General features: G+C 40.0%; 2 protein-coding genes across 7 annotated transcripts in view; one reads left to right on the top strand and one right to left on the bottom strand.

The window, feature by feature from the left end:
* Cdc40 (cell division cycle 40) overlaps nt 1-1,879 on the bottom strand; it is a 42,696-nt gene extending 40,817 nt beyond the window's left edge. Inside the window, exon 1 of the mRNA XM_003466046.5 lies at nt 1,526-1,879. Coding sequence (XP_003466094.1) covers nt 1,526-1,714 — 189 coding nt within the window. The 5' untranslated portion in view covers nt 1,715-1,879. The remainder of the gene's footprint in view (nt 1-1,525) is intronic.
* A 235-nt stretch (nt 1,880-2,114) lies between these two features.
* Wasf1 (WASP family member 1) overlaps nt 2,115-16,135 on the top strand; it is a 79,770-nt gene continuing 65,749 nt past the window's right edge. For 2 of the 6 annotated variants that reach the window (XM_063254002.1, XM_063254001.1), the window contains exon 1: nt 2,557-2,696. The gene's annotated coding sequence lies outside the window, so the exon portion shown is untranslated. Of the gene's footprint in view, nt 2,399-2,556; nt 2,726-3,008; nt 3,150-16,135 lie in introns of those variants that run through there. The other 4 variants (XM_003466045.5, XM_005002025.4, XM_023563464.2 and 1 more) reach the window with 4 other exon arrangements.

Below are 16,135 nucleotides of genomic sequence, written 5' to 3'. Positions count from 1 at the left end.
AGAGAGGAACCCTTCAACAGTGTCACTTGATGCAAAGACTTAAGACAGATGGCTGAACCTGGTAAATGGAAAGCCTGGGACATCAGGCTTTCTTCGTGAGAACTTCGTTAGTAGAGGTTTCCCAAGAGGCTTGGGCCATACTGCATTGGGAGAAGGAAAAAAATGGAAGTGAAGTGATCCAAAGATCTATGAGAGAAATACAGACTTAGGAGGTTGCTGAAGAGAAACTGCGGAGTTTTGCAGTTAAGATACAATTACAAGCATTCTTGAATGAGAGATGTCCATTAATAAAAAATAAAAATTTGTAAATGGCTCACTAAAAACCTGTAAATAGCCTTAAGTCACAGCGCTACACTTGGGGACATCATACGTTAAGATTTTTGTACATACTTTGAGCTAACTGATTACACAGTTCTACTACAAACCGGTGGGTGCTCTGACCTGGCTCTAGACACAACAACCCTTCTTCAGTTCTTCGAAGACACTAAGCTTTCTTATTTTTCAGGTATTACCTATGCCTAGGAACTCTCGCCCAGCTTCCAATGGGATAGGTTCTCATTCATCCGAGACCTTTCCCGAGGATACTCCCTTGAGTCACACTCCTTCCTTAGTCTCTATCATGGCACTTTACTTGTTCCTTAATAGTACCCAATCCAATCTGTAACTACTTTGTTTGGTCACATGAAATTAACTACTTCTCCCATGATGACAAAAATGTCTGGCTTGCTGGCCTCTGTGGCTTGACACCTTAGAATGGTTCCTGGCAAAGAACATTTATTTAATAAATATCTGTCAAATCAACAATATAACTCAATCTTTCCCTTTGTATATTCCTGCTTCAGGATCCCATAGGCTGTATTTTAAATCCAGTACTTTGTTTTCACTGCATTAGTATATATAAACTGCAATAGCTAACTAAATTATTTCACTTAACCGTCACAATAATCCCCTCGTATGGTGTTTTAAAAATTAGTCTCCATTGTAAAGGCATACGCTTTTAATCCCAGCACTCGGAGGCTGAGGCAGGAGGACGGCCGTGAGCTGGGCTACATGGGAAGACCCTAAAACAAAACAAAAGCAAAACAAAAACCTCCATTGTGCAAATGGGGAAACAGGAGGTTGCGTAAACTGTCCAAGTTCACACGAGTTGTGGCGTGCGGATTAGAACGTAGAGTTCTTCAAAGTCAAAACAAAGTTGAGCTACTGCTCACTTCAACTCTAGCTGGAAAATCCTTACCTAGTTTTATTCATGTTCTGAAATTATACTGCTTCATTCCAGCCCTGGCCCAATCCAAGAATTTATGTCCCTTCGACCAATTATTTTCTGATGGACAGAGGCAAACAGAGGAGGGCTGTCTTTAACTTCATTCTCGGCTTCTCTTAAGGAAGATGAGATGGGAAGTAGACAAGAGCTAAGCGTTAGCGGAGTATCTCTAAACCTAAGATATAAGCCAGGATCTAACAGGCAGCCGGTGGTCTTGCAGCAGAAGCCGGTTTCCGCAAGCATCGGCAGCCAAAAACTTACCTTAACTGCCACCTCCGGGGCAGAGTCCACCGCCACTGCCAGAGAAGGCTTGCTCGAAGGCGACTTAGTCAGATGCATGAGGGAGTCGGCAGCTGGCAGCGGACATCGACTGCCCTCACTGTCCGAGTCCGATTCGGACCCTGAACCTGATCCATAGGAAGCGGCCAGAGCCGCAATTGCAGCCGACATGATGGCAAAGGATCGGCGGAAGAAACCAGGCCCTGGCGGAAGGAGCCCAGGCTCCCAGGTCCTGACAGAGTGCCACGGGAGAGATTCTTCTCCTTCTTTCCTAATAAATCATTTTTAACACTCTGAAGAAATAAATTGACTAATATTATAATAACTACACCCGAACTGGGGGTTCGGAAACTTTACCTAGGGCACCAGAGGGACTTGTAATAGCGTGTAACTTTCAGGACCTAGCTGGTTAAATGCAAGCCTCTGAGTTCTGAACTACCTTAAAGGCGGAGACTATCTGACTCCCGGCGTGCAGTGCGGCAGGAAGTGGAAACAGGCCCTGTGGGAAGTGTAGTTTGGAACGAGGGGGCGGGGAAGAGAGGGCGGGCTTCCCTCCGACCCCGCCCCTGAATGGATGGTTCCTTCAATTGGCTATCATCTCCCCTCATTCCCTAGCCAGGCACCGTTCTCCCCGTCCCCCTCCCCCAAACTGAGGATTGGGTAATACCACAGAGCCTCAGGAAAGGGGGAAGAGCGAGCTTCACTCCTTTGGATGGGTGAGTGGGCGGAGGTTGCGTTTCCCACCGCGGGCACACCTGGTCGGTCCCTGAGGGCTGAAGCAGAAAGTGAGAATCTTCGGTTCGAGGACCTGTGACGAGCCCGGGGTAGCTCCCGGGGGAAAGGATGGGAGCCTAGGTGGGGAGAGGGCCGCGGCTCCCCCTGCTGCTGGCGCGGGTCCCGGCGCCCGGTCGTGGAGCGTCGCGCGCGAGGAGGGGGCGGGCGGAGGGCAGAGGCGGCTCGCGGTGTTGTTCGCTCGCACCTCAGGCGCTCGGTGGGTCCGGCGGCCGGCGGGCGCCTCAGGCGGCATCCCCGTCGTCCCGCAGCTTCATCCGCTGCCTGGGACGGGTTCCACCGGAGCCCGATGCCCCTGAGGACTCTAGGTGGGTCCCGGAGCTGAGCGGACCGGCGGCCGCCGCCGAAGCATGAAAAAGGGGTAAGGCTAGAGCCCCCCACGGTTTCACGGTGAGCGCGCGACTCTCGGGAATCTCTTCCCGGGGCGGGGGTCCCGGGCAACGAACTCTTCCTCGCCCGCGGAGCGGAGAGGCGCGCGTGGGTCTCCGGTGCGCAGAGGTTGCGGGGATGCATGGGCGCGCCTCCCCCGCCCCCATTCCGGGTTCTCCGCCGCCCACCCGGCCTGGGTGCTGGTGCTGAGCGAGACGGCGGCCGCCGGGCTTTGGCTGCAGGGACCGGAGCTGCGCCGGGCCGAGGAACTGCGGGTCTCACCTGCGGGCTGGAGGCCGCCGCCCCCGCCACCGCTCGGGTGCTCCTCGCGCGGGGTCCGCTGGCGGGGGTGGCGGAGAAGCCTGGCCCGCTCCGTCTGCGGCGGCTCAGAGCAAGCTCCTGCCTTCGCGTGATTGCGCCGTGGGTCCTTTTGCAAGACATAACGGTAAAGCGAGTGCGGGCATCCTTCGATATATTAATGCTTTCGTTTGAAGAGGTAGGGAGGGCGTCCGGTTGCTTCAGATGCTGATTAATGGAGCGGTGTTTCGGGCGGAATTGGGGAGCCGCTCACTCAGCTCTGGTGTCGGCAGGACTCGCCCGCCCATTGTGCCACCCAGATAATTATTCAACTATGCAGCATCCATTGCACCTTTCTCATTTTTCTTCTCCCCTTGCTACAGCGTGCCCCCTAGCTTCGATACTCTGACACCTTCTCGCACTTGCGGATCATGAAGTAGAATAATGATGAAAAGAAGGCACATCCTACCCAAATGTTTCGATCTGTCCTGTACCGATTAATTAATTAACCAGTCCCCAGGTAGACTAAGTACTTAATAGCACTCGTTCTAACTAGCCTTTTTTGTTGTTGTTGTTAAAATCTAGGATGTACCTTGCGTTGTATTTTAATTTTTTTATTTTTGGTTTTAGATGAACATATTAGGCAGATCAGATTTCTGTTAAGTAGTTGAAGTCATCGATTTATCAGTTATTCAAATTAATACCGTTTAATTTGTATGGTAGGTAACTTTCATTTTTTAAATTGTTGATGGCACAAATGGAATCTCAGTTTGAACTCTGAGGAACAGTATATGTTTTATGCTGAAAGTTTCTGTTAAAGTATGCTTTCTTACGTTTACTATTTGAATAAAATATTTGATATAAAATAATTTATAGTTGAATTAAAAAGTTTTGTATTTTCCAACAGCAGAATACTTGCTTTCTAACATAGCCTTCAGTTGAAAGGAAGTATATTTATGTTTAAGGTGGGGTTTTTAACTGCCCTCTTGGTCATTCCCTAATTTACCTGAATTTTTAAATTCAGTCTTCTTTAGTGTCATATATATAAGTATTTGTCATCGCCTTTTTAAAGTTTTTCTGTCTGCAAGGATGAGTCGGTTCCAGTTTTGCATGATCTACCTAAAGGATGAAGTATTTTTTTGAAAACATAGGAAACGGTAGTTGGTTACTTGACTTTTACGTTAATAATTAAATCATTTTTTAAAAATAAATAATTTAATACCAAAAATGCTTTATGTTTACTTTTTGTGATCATCCCTTTCCATCTTTCCTTGTTTTTTTGTTGAGTTGACCCTTTTGATTAAAACAGAATTGCATATAGACATTGCAGAAGCAGGTTTAAGGTGTACTAACTGATGGCACTTGGAAGTAGTATACATGTAAGTTGACAGTGTTGGATCAGTCGTTTGATTAGGAGATGACCTTGCAATTTACAAAATGGACACCTTTGTGCCGTGGTTTTTTTACTGTATAAATGGAGGTAATGCTCACTAGTCCATAAGGCAGTATGTATAAATTTAGTAAAAATGTTTTCATGGTGTTTGTAAAGAGAATTTAAATATTTTTGCTGATGAACGATAGAAGTAATTCAATGAAAAAATATTTTTAGGTTTTTCTTTGCCATGTTATAGTGGTTCATTTACACTGACTTTTGCTTTGAACAGATAGGGTTTTGAAGAATTTTTCGCCTATCAAGCGTTTTTAGACTTAGTAATTACCATGAGTACCAATATAGTTAAAAGTATAATTAGTACTGGTAAAAGTGATCTAACTTGTTAATAATATTAACAGTAAATTTGTGAAAAGTAGGATATCCAGAAAATGTTAAAGCTGTTTGCATTAACAAATATTCTGATGCAAAATTGGCATCATTTGTGAGGTATGACATGGAGCTACTTTGCTCATTATTAAGATTTAACTATATAGCAACATATTAATACTGTATAATGCACATTATATTTTAAAGCTTTTTTTATTTGTATGTTTCGTGTACATCGTGTTTACATTCCTTGTGTGGAGTTGGTACATATGCATAACACATCTTAGTTCCCTTTCTCATAACCTCCCTTCTCTCGATCCTCTTCCCATTTAAAATCCATTTCCCTACTCCCATTATCTTTTCTTTTGCTCTTTAATTATAATGCGGAGTTCTCATACAAGAGAAATTAATTGTACATTTTGCTTAATTTTAGGGACATTGTAAGATACTTTTTTCAAGTGCTTTATTTTTTATCACAATAGTAGCTTTTGGTTTCCTTATGGGAGGACTAACAATCAATTTGCATAGCAAAAACTATTGAATGATTATATTAGAACTTTTACCCAAGCAGCGCTTTTGGTTACCTTGTGTAATAACATCATATAAATGATGGGAATCGTAAGTGTCTTTAAAATTCTACTGCAGAGGGTTTTTTGAGAATTCACATGGTTACATTTAATAATGTTTTTAATGTTTTCTTTAATTTAGCTATCATTATTATTTGAATAAAGGGAGGGAACTCATAATTTTTCCTAAACTCAGAGGATTATGATCATAAATCCAAAGTTGCTAACATAGTGTTCAGCAAATAGCAAGGAATCAGTTTTCTTCATTGAACAAATAAGATGAATAAGGAATGTCCATTGAATTAATCCTTCAAGTGAAAAGTTTAAGAGGTAGATTTATCAAATGTTAACTAAGGAAACATAGTTTATCTGGAGAAAAAAGAGAAAAGTGTATTTGGAGGTCCTTTGAAGTCTGCTGTCATCACCTGTAATAACCTATTTGATTCCCCTTTTTTGAACCAGTGCTAGATACTAAGTAATCTGTGTTAGTGACCTACGTGGAATATGTTCTTATCCTTACAGCTAACTTCACAAAAACGTACAATTGTTTTCTCTGTAGGAACTGCTTTCCAGTGAAATATTAATAAAAAGATACATCATATTTTGTGCTATATATGAATATCTAATTTTAAAAACAAATCTCTGAATTAGAAATTTTTATAAGGTCAAGAGCCTTGTGTTTTTAGTTTATCACATTCAGCTTATAATTTTGAGTCTTTGTGACTTGGTAGTTATAGCATTTAAAATTTGTAAAATGGTTTGAAGCTTGGAATGTATTTTCTCAGAAATAATATGTTTATCGCTAGATTTACAGACAGCCCACTGAAGGCTGTTTAGCCCATAATGTACTTGAATTGTAGAATTGTGCTAGTAATAATAATTATAAAATAATGACTAATATGAATATATTAAGATACTTATGATACTAAATGACCATCCTTTTATTTTGTTAGTCTGATAACATTATTAGGAGCTTGTCCACTTTTATCCACTGGACTTGAAGAGGAAGATACTCCTCAGTTCACTGAGCAATTCAGCCTTCCAGCATCCAGAGAGAGAAGTTAGGGACGGAGAGCAGCTGGTCTTCAGTAGGACTGACTCTCGGTCTCGGTTCCTCAATTGTTGAGCAAGAAAGTTAAAGTGCAAGCCTTCTGATGCTCCTTTTACCTACAAATAAAATTTCTAAGGCAATGAAAGTATCAGTGTAACTCCAGTGTTTCTTGAGTGTTTTCTTTTTCTATTGCTGCTTATACGCGCCTATCAGGGAATTTCTCCTTTTTGGATCTCCCTCTGAAAAGAACATACTTACTCTTTTTTTCACATGTGTATTCTTGGAAACAAGGATTTGCCGTTTTGTTTGTTTGTTTTTTGTTGTTGCAGTGTTTTAAGAACAATGTGTAATTTCCCTGCCTTCCCTCCCCGCTCGCGTCCCTTTCCCTTCTCTAGTCTCTCTCCCAGCCTCTTCAGAGTCTCTCGTTTTCTTCACCTTCCTCCTCTTTCTCTATTTCCTTTCTTCTTCTTCTCCTTTTCTCTTCTTTTTTCTCAAAAACAAATTGACAGCATAATCAAGAATTGGAATGAAGCATTCATGCTCTAAGGACTTGTGCATGGGGTAGGAGGCAGATAAGAAAAGCAAGTTTATGAATGTTGGAAGGACAGAGACAGTTTTGTTGTTTGGTTTGTTTTGCTTTGCTTTGCTTCGTTTTTCTTTCCCTAGTGCTGTTTTGCTCAAGCTAAATGGATTTTGGGTGGTGGCAGTTACTGCAGAATAGGTGAATCATTCTCTTGGGAGGGTGGAAAGATCAGGATGCTGCAAAAAAGTCATAAGACGCTGCTTCATTTATCATATACACACACATACGTATGCAGGAGTATTTCATAGGTTTTTAAGTTCACATTTTGAGATCAGTGATAATAAAAAATAATGTATAAGATGGTCTCCTAAGAGGAAAGGAACATTGCGTACTTGCTAAATGTACAAATCACTTTATCATATTACTAAATTTATTTTACTTAATTGATAGCCTTATGAGGATTTCATGAAAGAAGGAGGTTAACTGAGTTAAACACATTGTTTATTCTGCCCAGCTGATACCTAGGTTCTCTGGATACTGTTTTCTCTCACTTTTCCCTAATAAGTTATTATTGGAGCAGTCTTTTAACATCTTGATAATAGTAATTATGCCTGCATGCTACCCTTCCCTCATTTAACCTGCACCATGCTAAGCCAGTTATTCATTCATGCATTGATTGAGGGCCAAGTAGGCGCTAAAAGATAGGTCTCTATTCTCTTGGTTTTTGCAGTGTACTAAGAGAGACAGATACTGAACAAATATACCCATTTGTAGTCAGATACTGTGAATGCTGTGTAAGAAGAGATGAAGAGACCTAATTCATGTTGGAAGTCAGAGAAAGCTCTTAGAGGCCAGATTAGTGAAAACCAGATAGAAAAAGAAACAGATGCAAAGTATGCAGGTGAAACAGTTTGAAGTGGGAAACAGCTTGCTAGTTGGAAGAACTAAAAGCCAGAACAGATAAAGCTTAATGAGTAGGAGGGATTGTGACTTGATAGAAACTGTAGAGGTGAACAGGAACCAGACCTCACAGGACTCACGTAAAACTCCGTTCTACAAGGATTATGGATTTTAATTCTATGGAACAAGCCCACGAAGAGTTTAAATCAGGTCAGTGACTGAATCAAATCTGTCTTTTATAACAAGGTCCTCTCTGATTCTGGTCCTTAACCTGTTGGAGCCAGGAACCTGCTTAGAGTTCCTCAGAGTTTGATTTTAAGAACTGTACTCAGACACACAGCAGGTTATGGAAGAGGTGGGTGGTGGTGTGAAACTTCATCTGTGTGGCCGCTCCCCATGCATGGTGTACTTTCTCAGCCCACCTCCTGCTGAATCTGCAGGGCATTAGGTTCTCATAGGAGCAAGAATCTATTGTGAGCTTAGAAAGAGATGGATCTATATTGCCGACTCCTTATGTAACTCAACTCCTGGACCATCCCATGGAAAAACTGTTCCTCGTGAAATTGACTCCTACTGCCAAAAAGATTGGGGACTGCTGTTTTATAATGATCATTCTGACTTGAAAGGAGTCAGGGAGACCAATCACAATTTCATGCATGTTTCTTTTTTATTGGTGTGTACATTTGCACCAACCCAGGTCACTCAGTTTTTTCCTGCCTTCTAGATGCCTGAAGGTTAAATAGATTTGTTTTCTTGCAAGTCGCTGAAGCTATAAGATACGAAACTGAATTTCTTTCTCAGTGGGCTGGTTCTTGGTATATGAACTAGACAGGCAGGGTCGGCTACCATGAGGAGGAAGAAAAGCAGATGTGGAGTCCTGACTTTATTCAACTCCCCTTGTCCATGATTCTGAGAATGAGCTCCAGGAGGCACTCGAGTATTTTCATAATTCCTCATTTCTGCATAATCTGGTTGCAGTTGTATTTCTGGTACTTGTCAGCCAATCACCTGAGTTCTGTCATAGATGAGGTAGCTTGTATAACCTGCCTAATAAAAATGGAGTTGAAATTTGAACATAGATATATGTAATTTCACAGTCCCACATTTTCCTGTCTTATATTGCCAGAATACTAGTTCTTAAAATGAAACTCTGAGGAACTCTAAGCAGGTTTGTTTTGATGTGCTGATAACTTTTGGATGATGATGGCAACATAGCTGTTTTTGGTGGTTTTGACAGTAGTTTCAGCTTCTTGCTCTTATTATTTGTTACCTTGGTCTATTCTAATGTTTCTGTATTGAATAATTCATTTTAAAAGAAAATGGGGGAAAAAACATAGGGACCTGGGTTAATTTGTTTGATTCTCCTAAAAATTATGGAGTCTTTTATTTTTAGCTATAAAAGTTTCTTGTTTTCTAGTCTTTTAAAAAGAGATGTTTATGATCTTATATCTTTTTATATATAAAATTCTGTAGCATACATGTCCTGGGAGTTATGCCAGTAAATTGCAGAAAGATTAAGAAAAAGAGAAAACAGGTGAAGTATTTTGTATTTTAGTGGAAAATGAAGAGTAACTCATTTTTTAAAAAACCAAAAGATAAACTGTGGAATACATCATGGAATGTAGCTAGAAATTCATTAGTTTTGTTATTTTCAGAGAATCTTCATTTGTTCTCATTGAGTTTTCTGTACTGATTATTGTTTCCAATTTCATTGATTTCTGTTTTTAGCACTTTTTCCCATCCCGGGTGCCAGGGATTGAACCCAGGACCTTGTGCACAGTAGACAAATGGTCCACTACTTAGCTACGTCTCTTTGCCCTTGTCTTAGTTTTTACTATTATTTTTTTATTGCTGTTTGCTGTAGGCTTATATTACTCTTGTTTTAACAATTTTCTTCATTATTGAGTTTAGATCCTTCTTTTAACACATACATTCAGTAGAATAAATTTTGCTCTAATTACTGGTTTTGACATACTCCAAATGTTTTGATAACTTGTGTTTTCATGTAGTTTAGGATATTTTTAAAAACTGTTGAGACTTTGAACTATGTGTTACATAGAAGTGCAGTGCTTCTCAGCCAGAAAACTTTGGATTTTTCATGTTTTTCTGCAGTTGCTCTGTAGTTCATTCCATTGTGATCTGAGAACATATGTAGTATGATTTCTATTCTTTTAATTCTTTCCGGTGTGTGTAATGGTACAGAATTTGGTCTGTCTTGATGAGTGTTCTTTGTGCGCTTAGGTGAGGTACCATAGCCATGTCAACTAGATGCGGTTGACCGACGGTGTTCCTTAGTTCACCCATGGCCCTACTGATTTTCTGCTTGTTGGACCTGTTGATTACTAATACAGTTACACTGAAATCTCCAACGGGAGCAGTAGATTCATCCATTTCTCCTTGCAGTTCTAACACTTTTTGACTAATGTTTTGATGCTTTGTTGGTAACAGCATATACATTAAGATTTGTTACTTTGGAGAATTTGTCATAATATAATGCATTTTTAAAAATCTATTTCCTTTGCTTAGAAGTTTTTCTCTACAATTTTGACATAGCTATTTCAAGTTTTTTTTTTAACATTCATGTTACAGTGGTGTATCTTTCTCCATCCTTTTATTTTTAATCTACCAATGTCTTTATATTAAAATGAGCTTCTTGTAGAAAGTAAAATTTTAAATAGTTTTTATCCTTGTCTGTCCGGTCTTTTGTGGGGGGGCAGGGTCTTGTTGTGTAGCTCTTGCTGGCCTTGAACCTGTCGCAGTCTCCCTGCCTCGCTTTCATGCTGCTAGCATTACAGTTGTGTGGCTCCATGCTTAGCTCGTGGGCAGTCTTTAAAGTACTGTACGTTTTTGTTGTTTCTTTAGTACCAGGGGTTGAACTAAGGGCCTCCTGCGTGCTAGGCAAGTGCTCTGTATTGATATACTTAGACCAGGTCTAGCGTGGTTATTGATGCGTTTGAGCTATATTTGTAACTTTTGTATTTATTGCACTGTGCTTTGCTTCTTTTTTTAAAAACTATTTTTCTCCTTTTTGCTTTCCCTAACTGAATTGTGTATTTTATATGGGCTTTGTTTTCTCTCCATTCTTAGACTACTAGTCATATTAAAAAATCTTTTTAAATACTTGCCTCGGAGTTTGCAAGGCACATTTACAACGTTATCAAAATCTGTGTTTAAATATCACTAGTGTGCTTTAGTTTAGCAGGTAGCACAGGTAACTTGTGACAGGGTTCTCGGTTCCTCCCTCTTGTCGTTTGTAACTTTGCTGCTGTTCATTTCACTGTCTGTATTGCTCTATACTTTGATATTATTATTTTGAATGAACAGTTATCTGTTGGCTTCAGATAGGAATAAGAAATGCGAAGCTTTTTATTGTTTGTTCTGAGGCAGGGCCTCACTTTGTAGTCTCACTGTGTCATTCAGGCCGGCCTTGGACTCACTGGATAGCTCAGATGGCCTCAAACTCTCAGCCAACTTTCTGCCTCAGTCTCCTGAGAGCCCAGATTACAGACATGCACCGTCATGCTTAGCTTCAGAAATACGAAGATTTTCTTTTATCTTAATTTCTTCATTCTCTAACGTTTGCCATGTCTTTGTGTAGATCTGAGTTTCTGGTTTAAATGAACTTGTCTTTCCTTCTGAAGAAGTCATTCTGCTATGTTTTGCAAGGCATGTTCACTGGTGCCTTGTTCACTGACAAATTGTCTTCATTTTTCTTTTTCTTTCTTTCTTTCTTTCTTTTTTTTCTTTTCTTTCTTTTTTTTTTTTTTTTTTTTTTTTTGATACAGAGAATCAAACTTAACCACCTCACACTTGCCAAGCAGGTGCTTGTACCACTGAGCTAAACACCCCAGTCCTGTTTTTATTTTTCTAAAAAAAAAAAACAAATCTTTATTTCTTTTTCACTTTTTTGAAGAATAACTGAGCACAAAATTCTGGGTTACTAATTTTTTCTTTCAATTCTTTAAATATTTTATTTTATAAATATTTTATTTAGCAGCATGGTTAATAATGAGAAGCTCCCTATAATCTTATCCTTGTTCATCTGTAGGTAAAGTGGCTTTTATCTGGCTTCTATCATTGGGAGCTGTCTGGCAGACTGATAGCCCAGGGTTAAATATTGTCAGGGGTTTTAATGTTGCTTAAGTTTATGTAGATCATGTGAGGAGATTGAAATCTGGGAATACGTGGATTTGAGAAGAGCTGAGAGTGTGGAAGAACCCAAAATACAACAAACTGGGCTCCTGACGTATTTGGAGAATGGAAAGACACAGAGAGACAGAAGAGGGTGCTAAAGGTGTGATCAGAAAGGATATAATACGTTGTACTGCATTAGGATTATTCTCTTGGGACGGGCTCAGGCCCTGTGGCCTGGACAGACCTCTGAGGAGTACTCTGGATGCTGGAGAGTCGGAAGGGAGGCAAAGCCAAAAACATCGTCATGGTTCTGAAAGTAAAGGAAGGGAAAGAACCGCAGGAACTTGGTAAGGCCAAAGACATTTTATATTAATAAGCTAAAGGGACGGAAAGTTGAGGTTAGAAAGATCTTAGATTTCTAAGAGACAGATCTTGGAGGTAAAACTGTTGGAGCCTTCACTCAGGCATTTCATACGCTTAGTAATAGAAAAGAAGGTGCACTTTAGTTTTTCAGCACTAGAAGTACTGATAATGGAGCCCTCGAGAGAGGGGTATACTTTAAAAGTCTTGTCCTAGTCTGTGTGCTTCTAGCACTTCTATGGTACTGGCAGGTAGCACATGTCACCTCTTTCGAGAGGGGGAATCCTGGAGTGGAAGGGGTAATGCATTATTACAGATGATTGTAAATATATTCTTTTTGCTTGCAAATACAAGATTTTTGTTGTGATAGAGGCAGTCAGTCACCATGTACCTAGTATCCATGTACTATATCAGTGTTAATAACTATTTCATTATTATGTAAAGGCATGAAGCATAATGGTTTGTATATAAAAAAGTTTTATTAATATTGAAAAGAAATGCAAATTTCTTTTTTGTAGTCTTAAGTACAGAAAGTTGACATTAATGACCTGCATCAGTTGAATTTTAATGTTTCTTATACCAGTAGAGATAGATTTATGATACCTACAACATTCATTCATTCATTCATCCATCCATTCATTTATTCATTTCTTCATTCAGAGAGTCTAGCTGTGTTGTTTATGTTAGCACCAAACTCCTGGGTTTAAGTGGTTCTGTCCCTTCGATCTTCTCGGGTAGGTGGGACTGTGCCGCATGCTCCTGTGTCTGCTGTCCAACTAATTTTAAATTCATTGTATTCACTCAGTGAAAATCTGATTTGAGAGGCCGTTTAGAGCAGAAACTGTTGCTTAAAATAGTAATTACTATTTTTATAAGGTCTTTGAGAGTAAATGATAGTTACTATAAAAGAGCTTGGAATAAGTATTATTTTTAAAACATTTCAGGGGAAGTATTTATTTAGCCAATGTATTTTTGTTATTGAAATAAGCATTATTAAGACAAATGAATATTATTAGCACAGTGTTAGTGGTATAGTTTAAGCCTATGAATTAGGACCATAGACAAATTAAGATTTGCCTTTTTTAAAATCTAATACCCAGCACAGTATTTAAGTATTTCAAATATAACTAATGACTAGAATAAAGAATAATAAGTATTTTGTTTTTCATAAATTTATGTTTTTAATTTTAAATGATTCCTTACACCAGTCATATCGACCTAAAAAGGTAGTGATATTATTAAAAATTAAGTCACTTTATTTTTATTTTTTGGTTCTATTTGAATTGTTTTCATTTTTAGCGGATTCACCAAGTAATATGAGAATTATCCACAAGTGACATTGTTTGAGAATGACTGTGAAGCACGTGGGTTCTTTAGATGTAAATGTATCTCGTGTTCAGAAAACTAATGAGTACAGTTAGAAGCAAGAAGTAAGATCTAAGGTCCAAGACCTGCAGTATGTATGAAGAGCGGAGATTGGGGATAAGGCAGGAGGCAAGCCATGAACTTGAGGTAAACTGGAAACCGTATTAAGAAAGTGTTTAAGGAAGTGAATGACTGTATCAGATGTTAATTGAGTGAGAAGAGGCCTGAAAATTGACCATTGGCCGTGGCACACAGCTGGCCTTGGTGAGATTGCTTTGGTACAGCACTGGGAACAAAAGCCTGTGTGGAGCAGATTTAAGTGAGAATTGCAGGAGCAAATTCAGCTGAAGGACTGTTGCTGTGAGGTGGACAGAGACATCATAAAACAGGGCACAGCTGAGGAGAGAAGTAGGACCAAGAAAAGGGTTTGTTGTTATGTTTCTAAAGATGAGCGGTACTGATGGCAGTGACCTAATAGAGGGGACAGCAATACAGAAAAGAGGACAGTTAGCATCTGCTGCTTAAATCAGATCTGAGGAGTGGCCTGCAACTTCATAACCATGTGAAATAGAGTGAGGAAAAGTGGCAACTTTGACAGTTGCAAGTCACAAAGGCTTCTTAATGTAACTCATGTACTGTTTTACAGTTGTAGATACCTTTAGTGATTGTACACGTTAATAAAACCTCACACCGGGGTTTTTTTTTGGGGGGGGGATAACTATATTTACTTTTAAGTCAGAAATTGGCTTATAATAGTTGACTAAAGATAGCAAAGCTCTGCTCTACCTGAACTTGTCTGCATTCTTTTCCATTTGTTATCCAAGATTTGCTGCTTCTGTGTCTACCAAATGATTTTTGAAAAACTATTGCATTCTCTTACACATTTTAAAATTGATCTTTAATATGTTTAAATAATTTATTGTTTATAGGTGATAGAAAAAAAAGCATTTTGTAGGATAAATATTGCCTGCAGTGCTTTCATGTCTTCTGAATAAATACCTAAGCAGTAGAATGTCTGGATCATACACTGGACATACATGCTTAGTGTTACAAAAAAAAATTTTAAGTAGTGTCTAAGTTAATTTTGTCTTTGCTGAGACAACACCCATAAGTTAAAGGAGGAAAAGTTTATTTAGTTCACAGTTTGTAGAGGTTTCAGTCCATAATTGGATGACTCCAAAGCAAGGTGGCTTGGAAGAGGAGCATTTGCAGAGAACAACTCATGACATACACGAAGTAGCAAAAGCAACAAGAGACTTTAATGATGTCTTTCTACTCCTTTTATATTGTATCTGAGCTGCTGGGATTATGATGGTGCCAAAGCAATCAGTGGGCTGATTTAGTAATCATACACTCTTAATCCTGGCATCTAGATTCAGCCACTTGTGAAACAGCCCTACTTATGACCACGTAAGACTGGGGAAACAATGAACCATAGTCATAACATTCCACTCCTGGTTCCCCACAGACTCAGGTAAATTCCTTTGCACAAAAGGCATTTAGCCCATGTCTAAAAGTTGCCAAAGGCCTAACAATTTCAGCATTGGTGAAAAGTCCAAGTCCCAAGTCTCCTCTCAGATTTGAGGCAGCCTCTATAACTATGAGCTCCTGTACAAATGAACAAAAAGGTAAACACTTCCAACATACACAAGATAAACATTACCATTCCAAAAGGTACAAAGTTGGGGATACAAAGGAATGAGACCAAAGCAAATCCAAATCTAGCAGGGCAGACATAGTGTGCTAAAGCTCCATGTCCAGCGTTCAAGACAATCTGTGGCAGGATGTAAACTTGAAAGGGCTTGGGTGGCCCTATCCCTACATCACTTCAGGTGGTGGTAGCTCCATGGCTTCTCTCTTGGGCCGACTCCGCTCTCTCCTTGCAGTTTTCCTCAGGCAGTCTATATACCTGGTTTCTCAACACTTCTGGGGTCTCCACTGCACCTTTGCCTTCTCACAGCTTCACACACCGCCCTCTGAGGCCCACTGCCTGGCCTCCCAGGAAGGGTGAAATCCTTCCTGATCCCACAGTGCTTGCACAGTGCAAAGTAAGCACCATCTGGATGGTGCCAAGCTCTGCTGCCAGCCAAAGCAGTAGCCAGGCTTTCTTTTCTCTTGGCTATAGAGGTACAGTGCCTGTGAACCAAACCCTGAGGAACAGCTTCCCTAGGGCACTGCCATTCTGGAACATAGTGCTCTGGAGATTTCTTCTCAAAAGAAAATACTTAATTTTTTCAATTTTGTGACCATAAAAGCTGGAATCCTGCTGCTGCTTGTGATGCCTTCAGGCCATCTTTTCTTCTATGCTTTTTTAGCAATCAAGATCTCTGCTGTGTCTTTGCAGTCCACAACTTGACTAGAGCTCCTTTTCTGGCCACACTCACAGTGTTTTAAGTCATTCTGCTGGGCTCTTTGCTCTTGATTCTCGACATAAAGCTGGCTAAAAGTCCCCAACAGCCTTATCACAGTCTCAACA

This window comes from Cavia porcellus, unplaced genomic scaffold (assembly GCF_034190915.1).
Source record: "Cavia porcellus strain 051 isolate PalLab524CR breed Dunkin Hartley unplaced genomic scaffold, mCavPor4.1 scaffold_7, whole genome shotgun sequence".
NCBI lineage: Eukaryota > Metazoa > Chordata > Mammalia > Rodentia > Caviidae > Cavia > Cavia porcellus.
The sequence above is the reverse complement of the archived record's forward strand: the minus strand, read 5'-3'. Positions and strand labels throughout refer to the sequence as shown.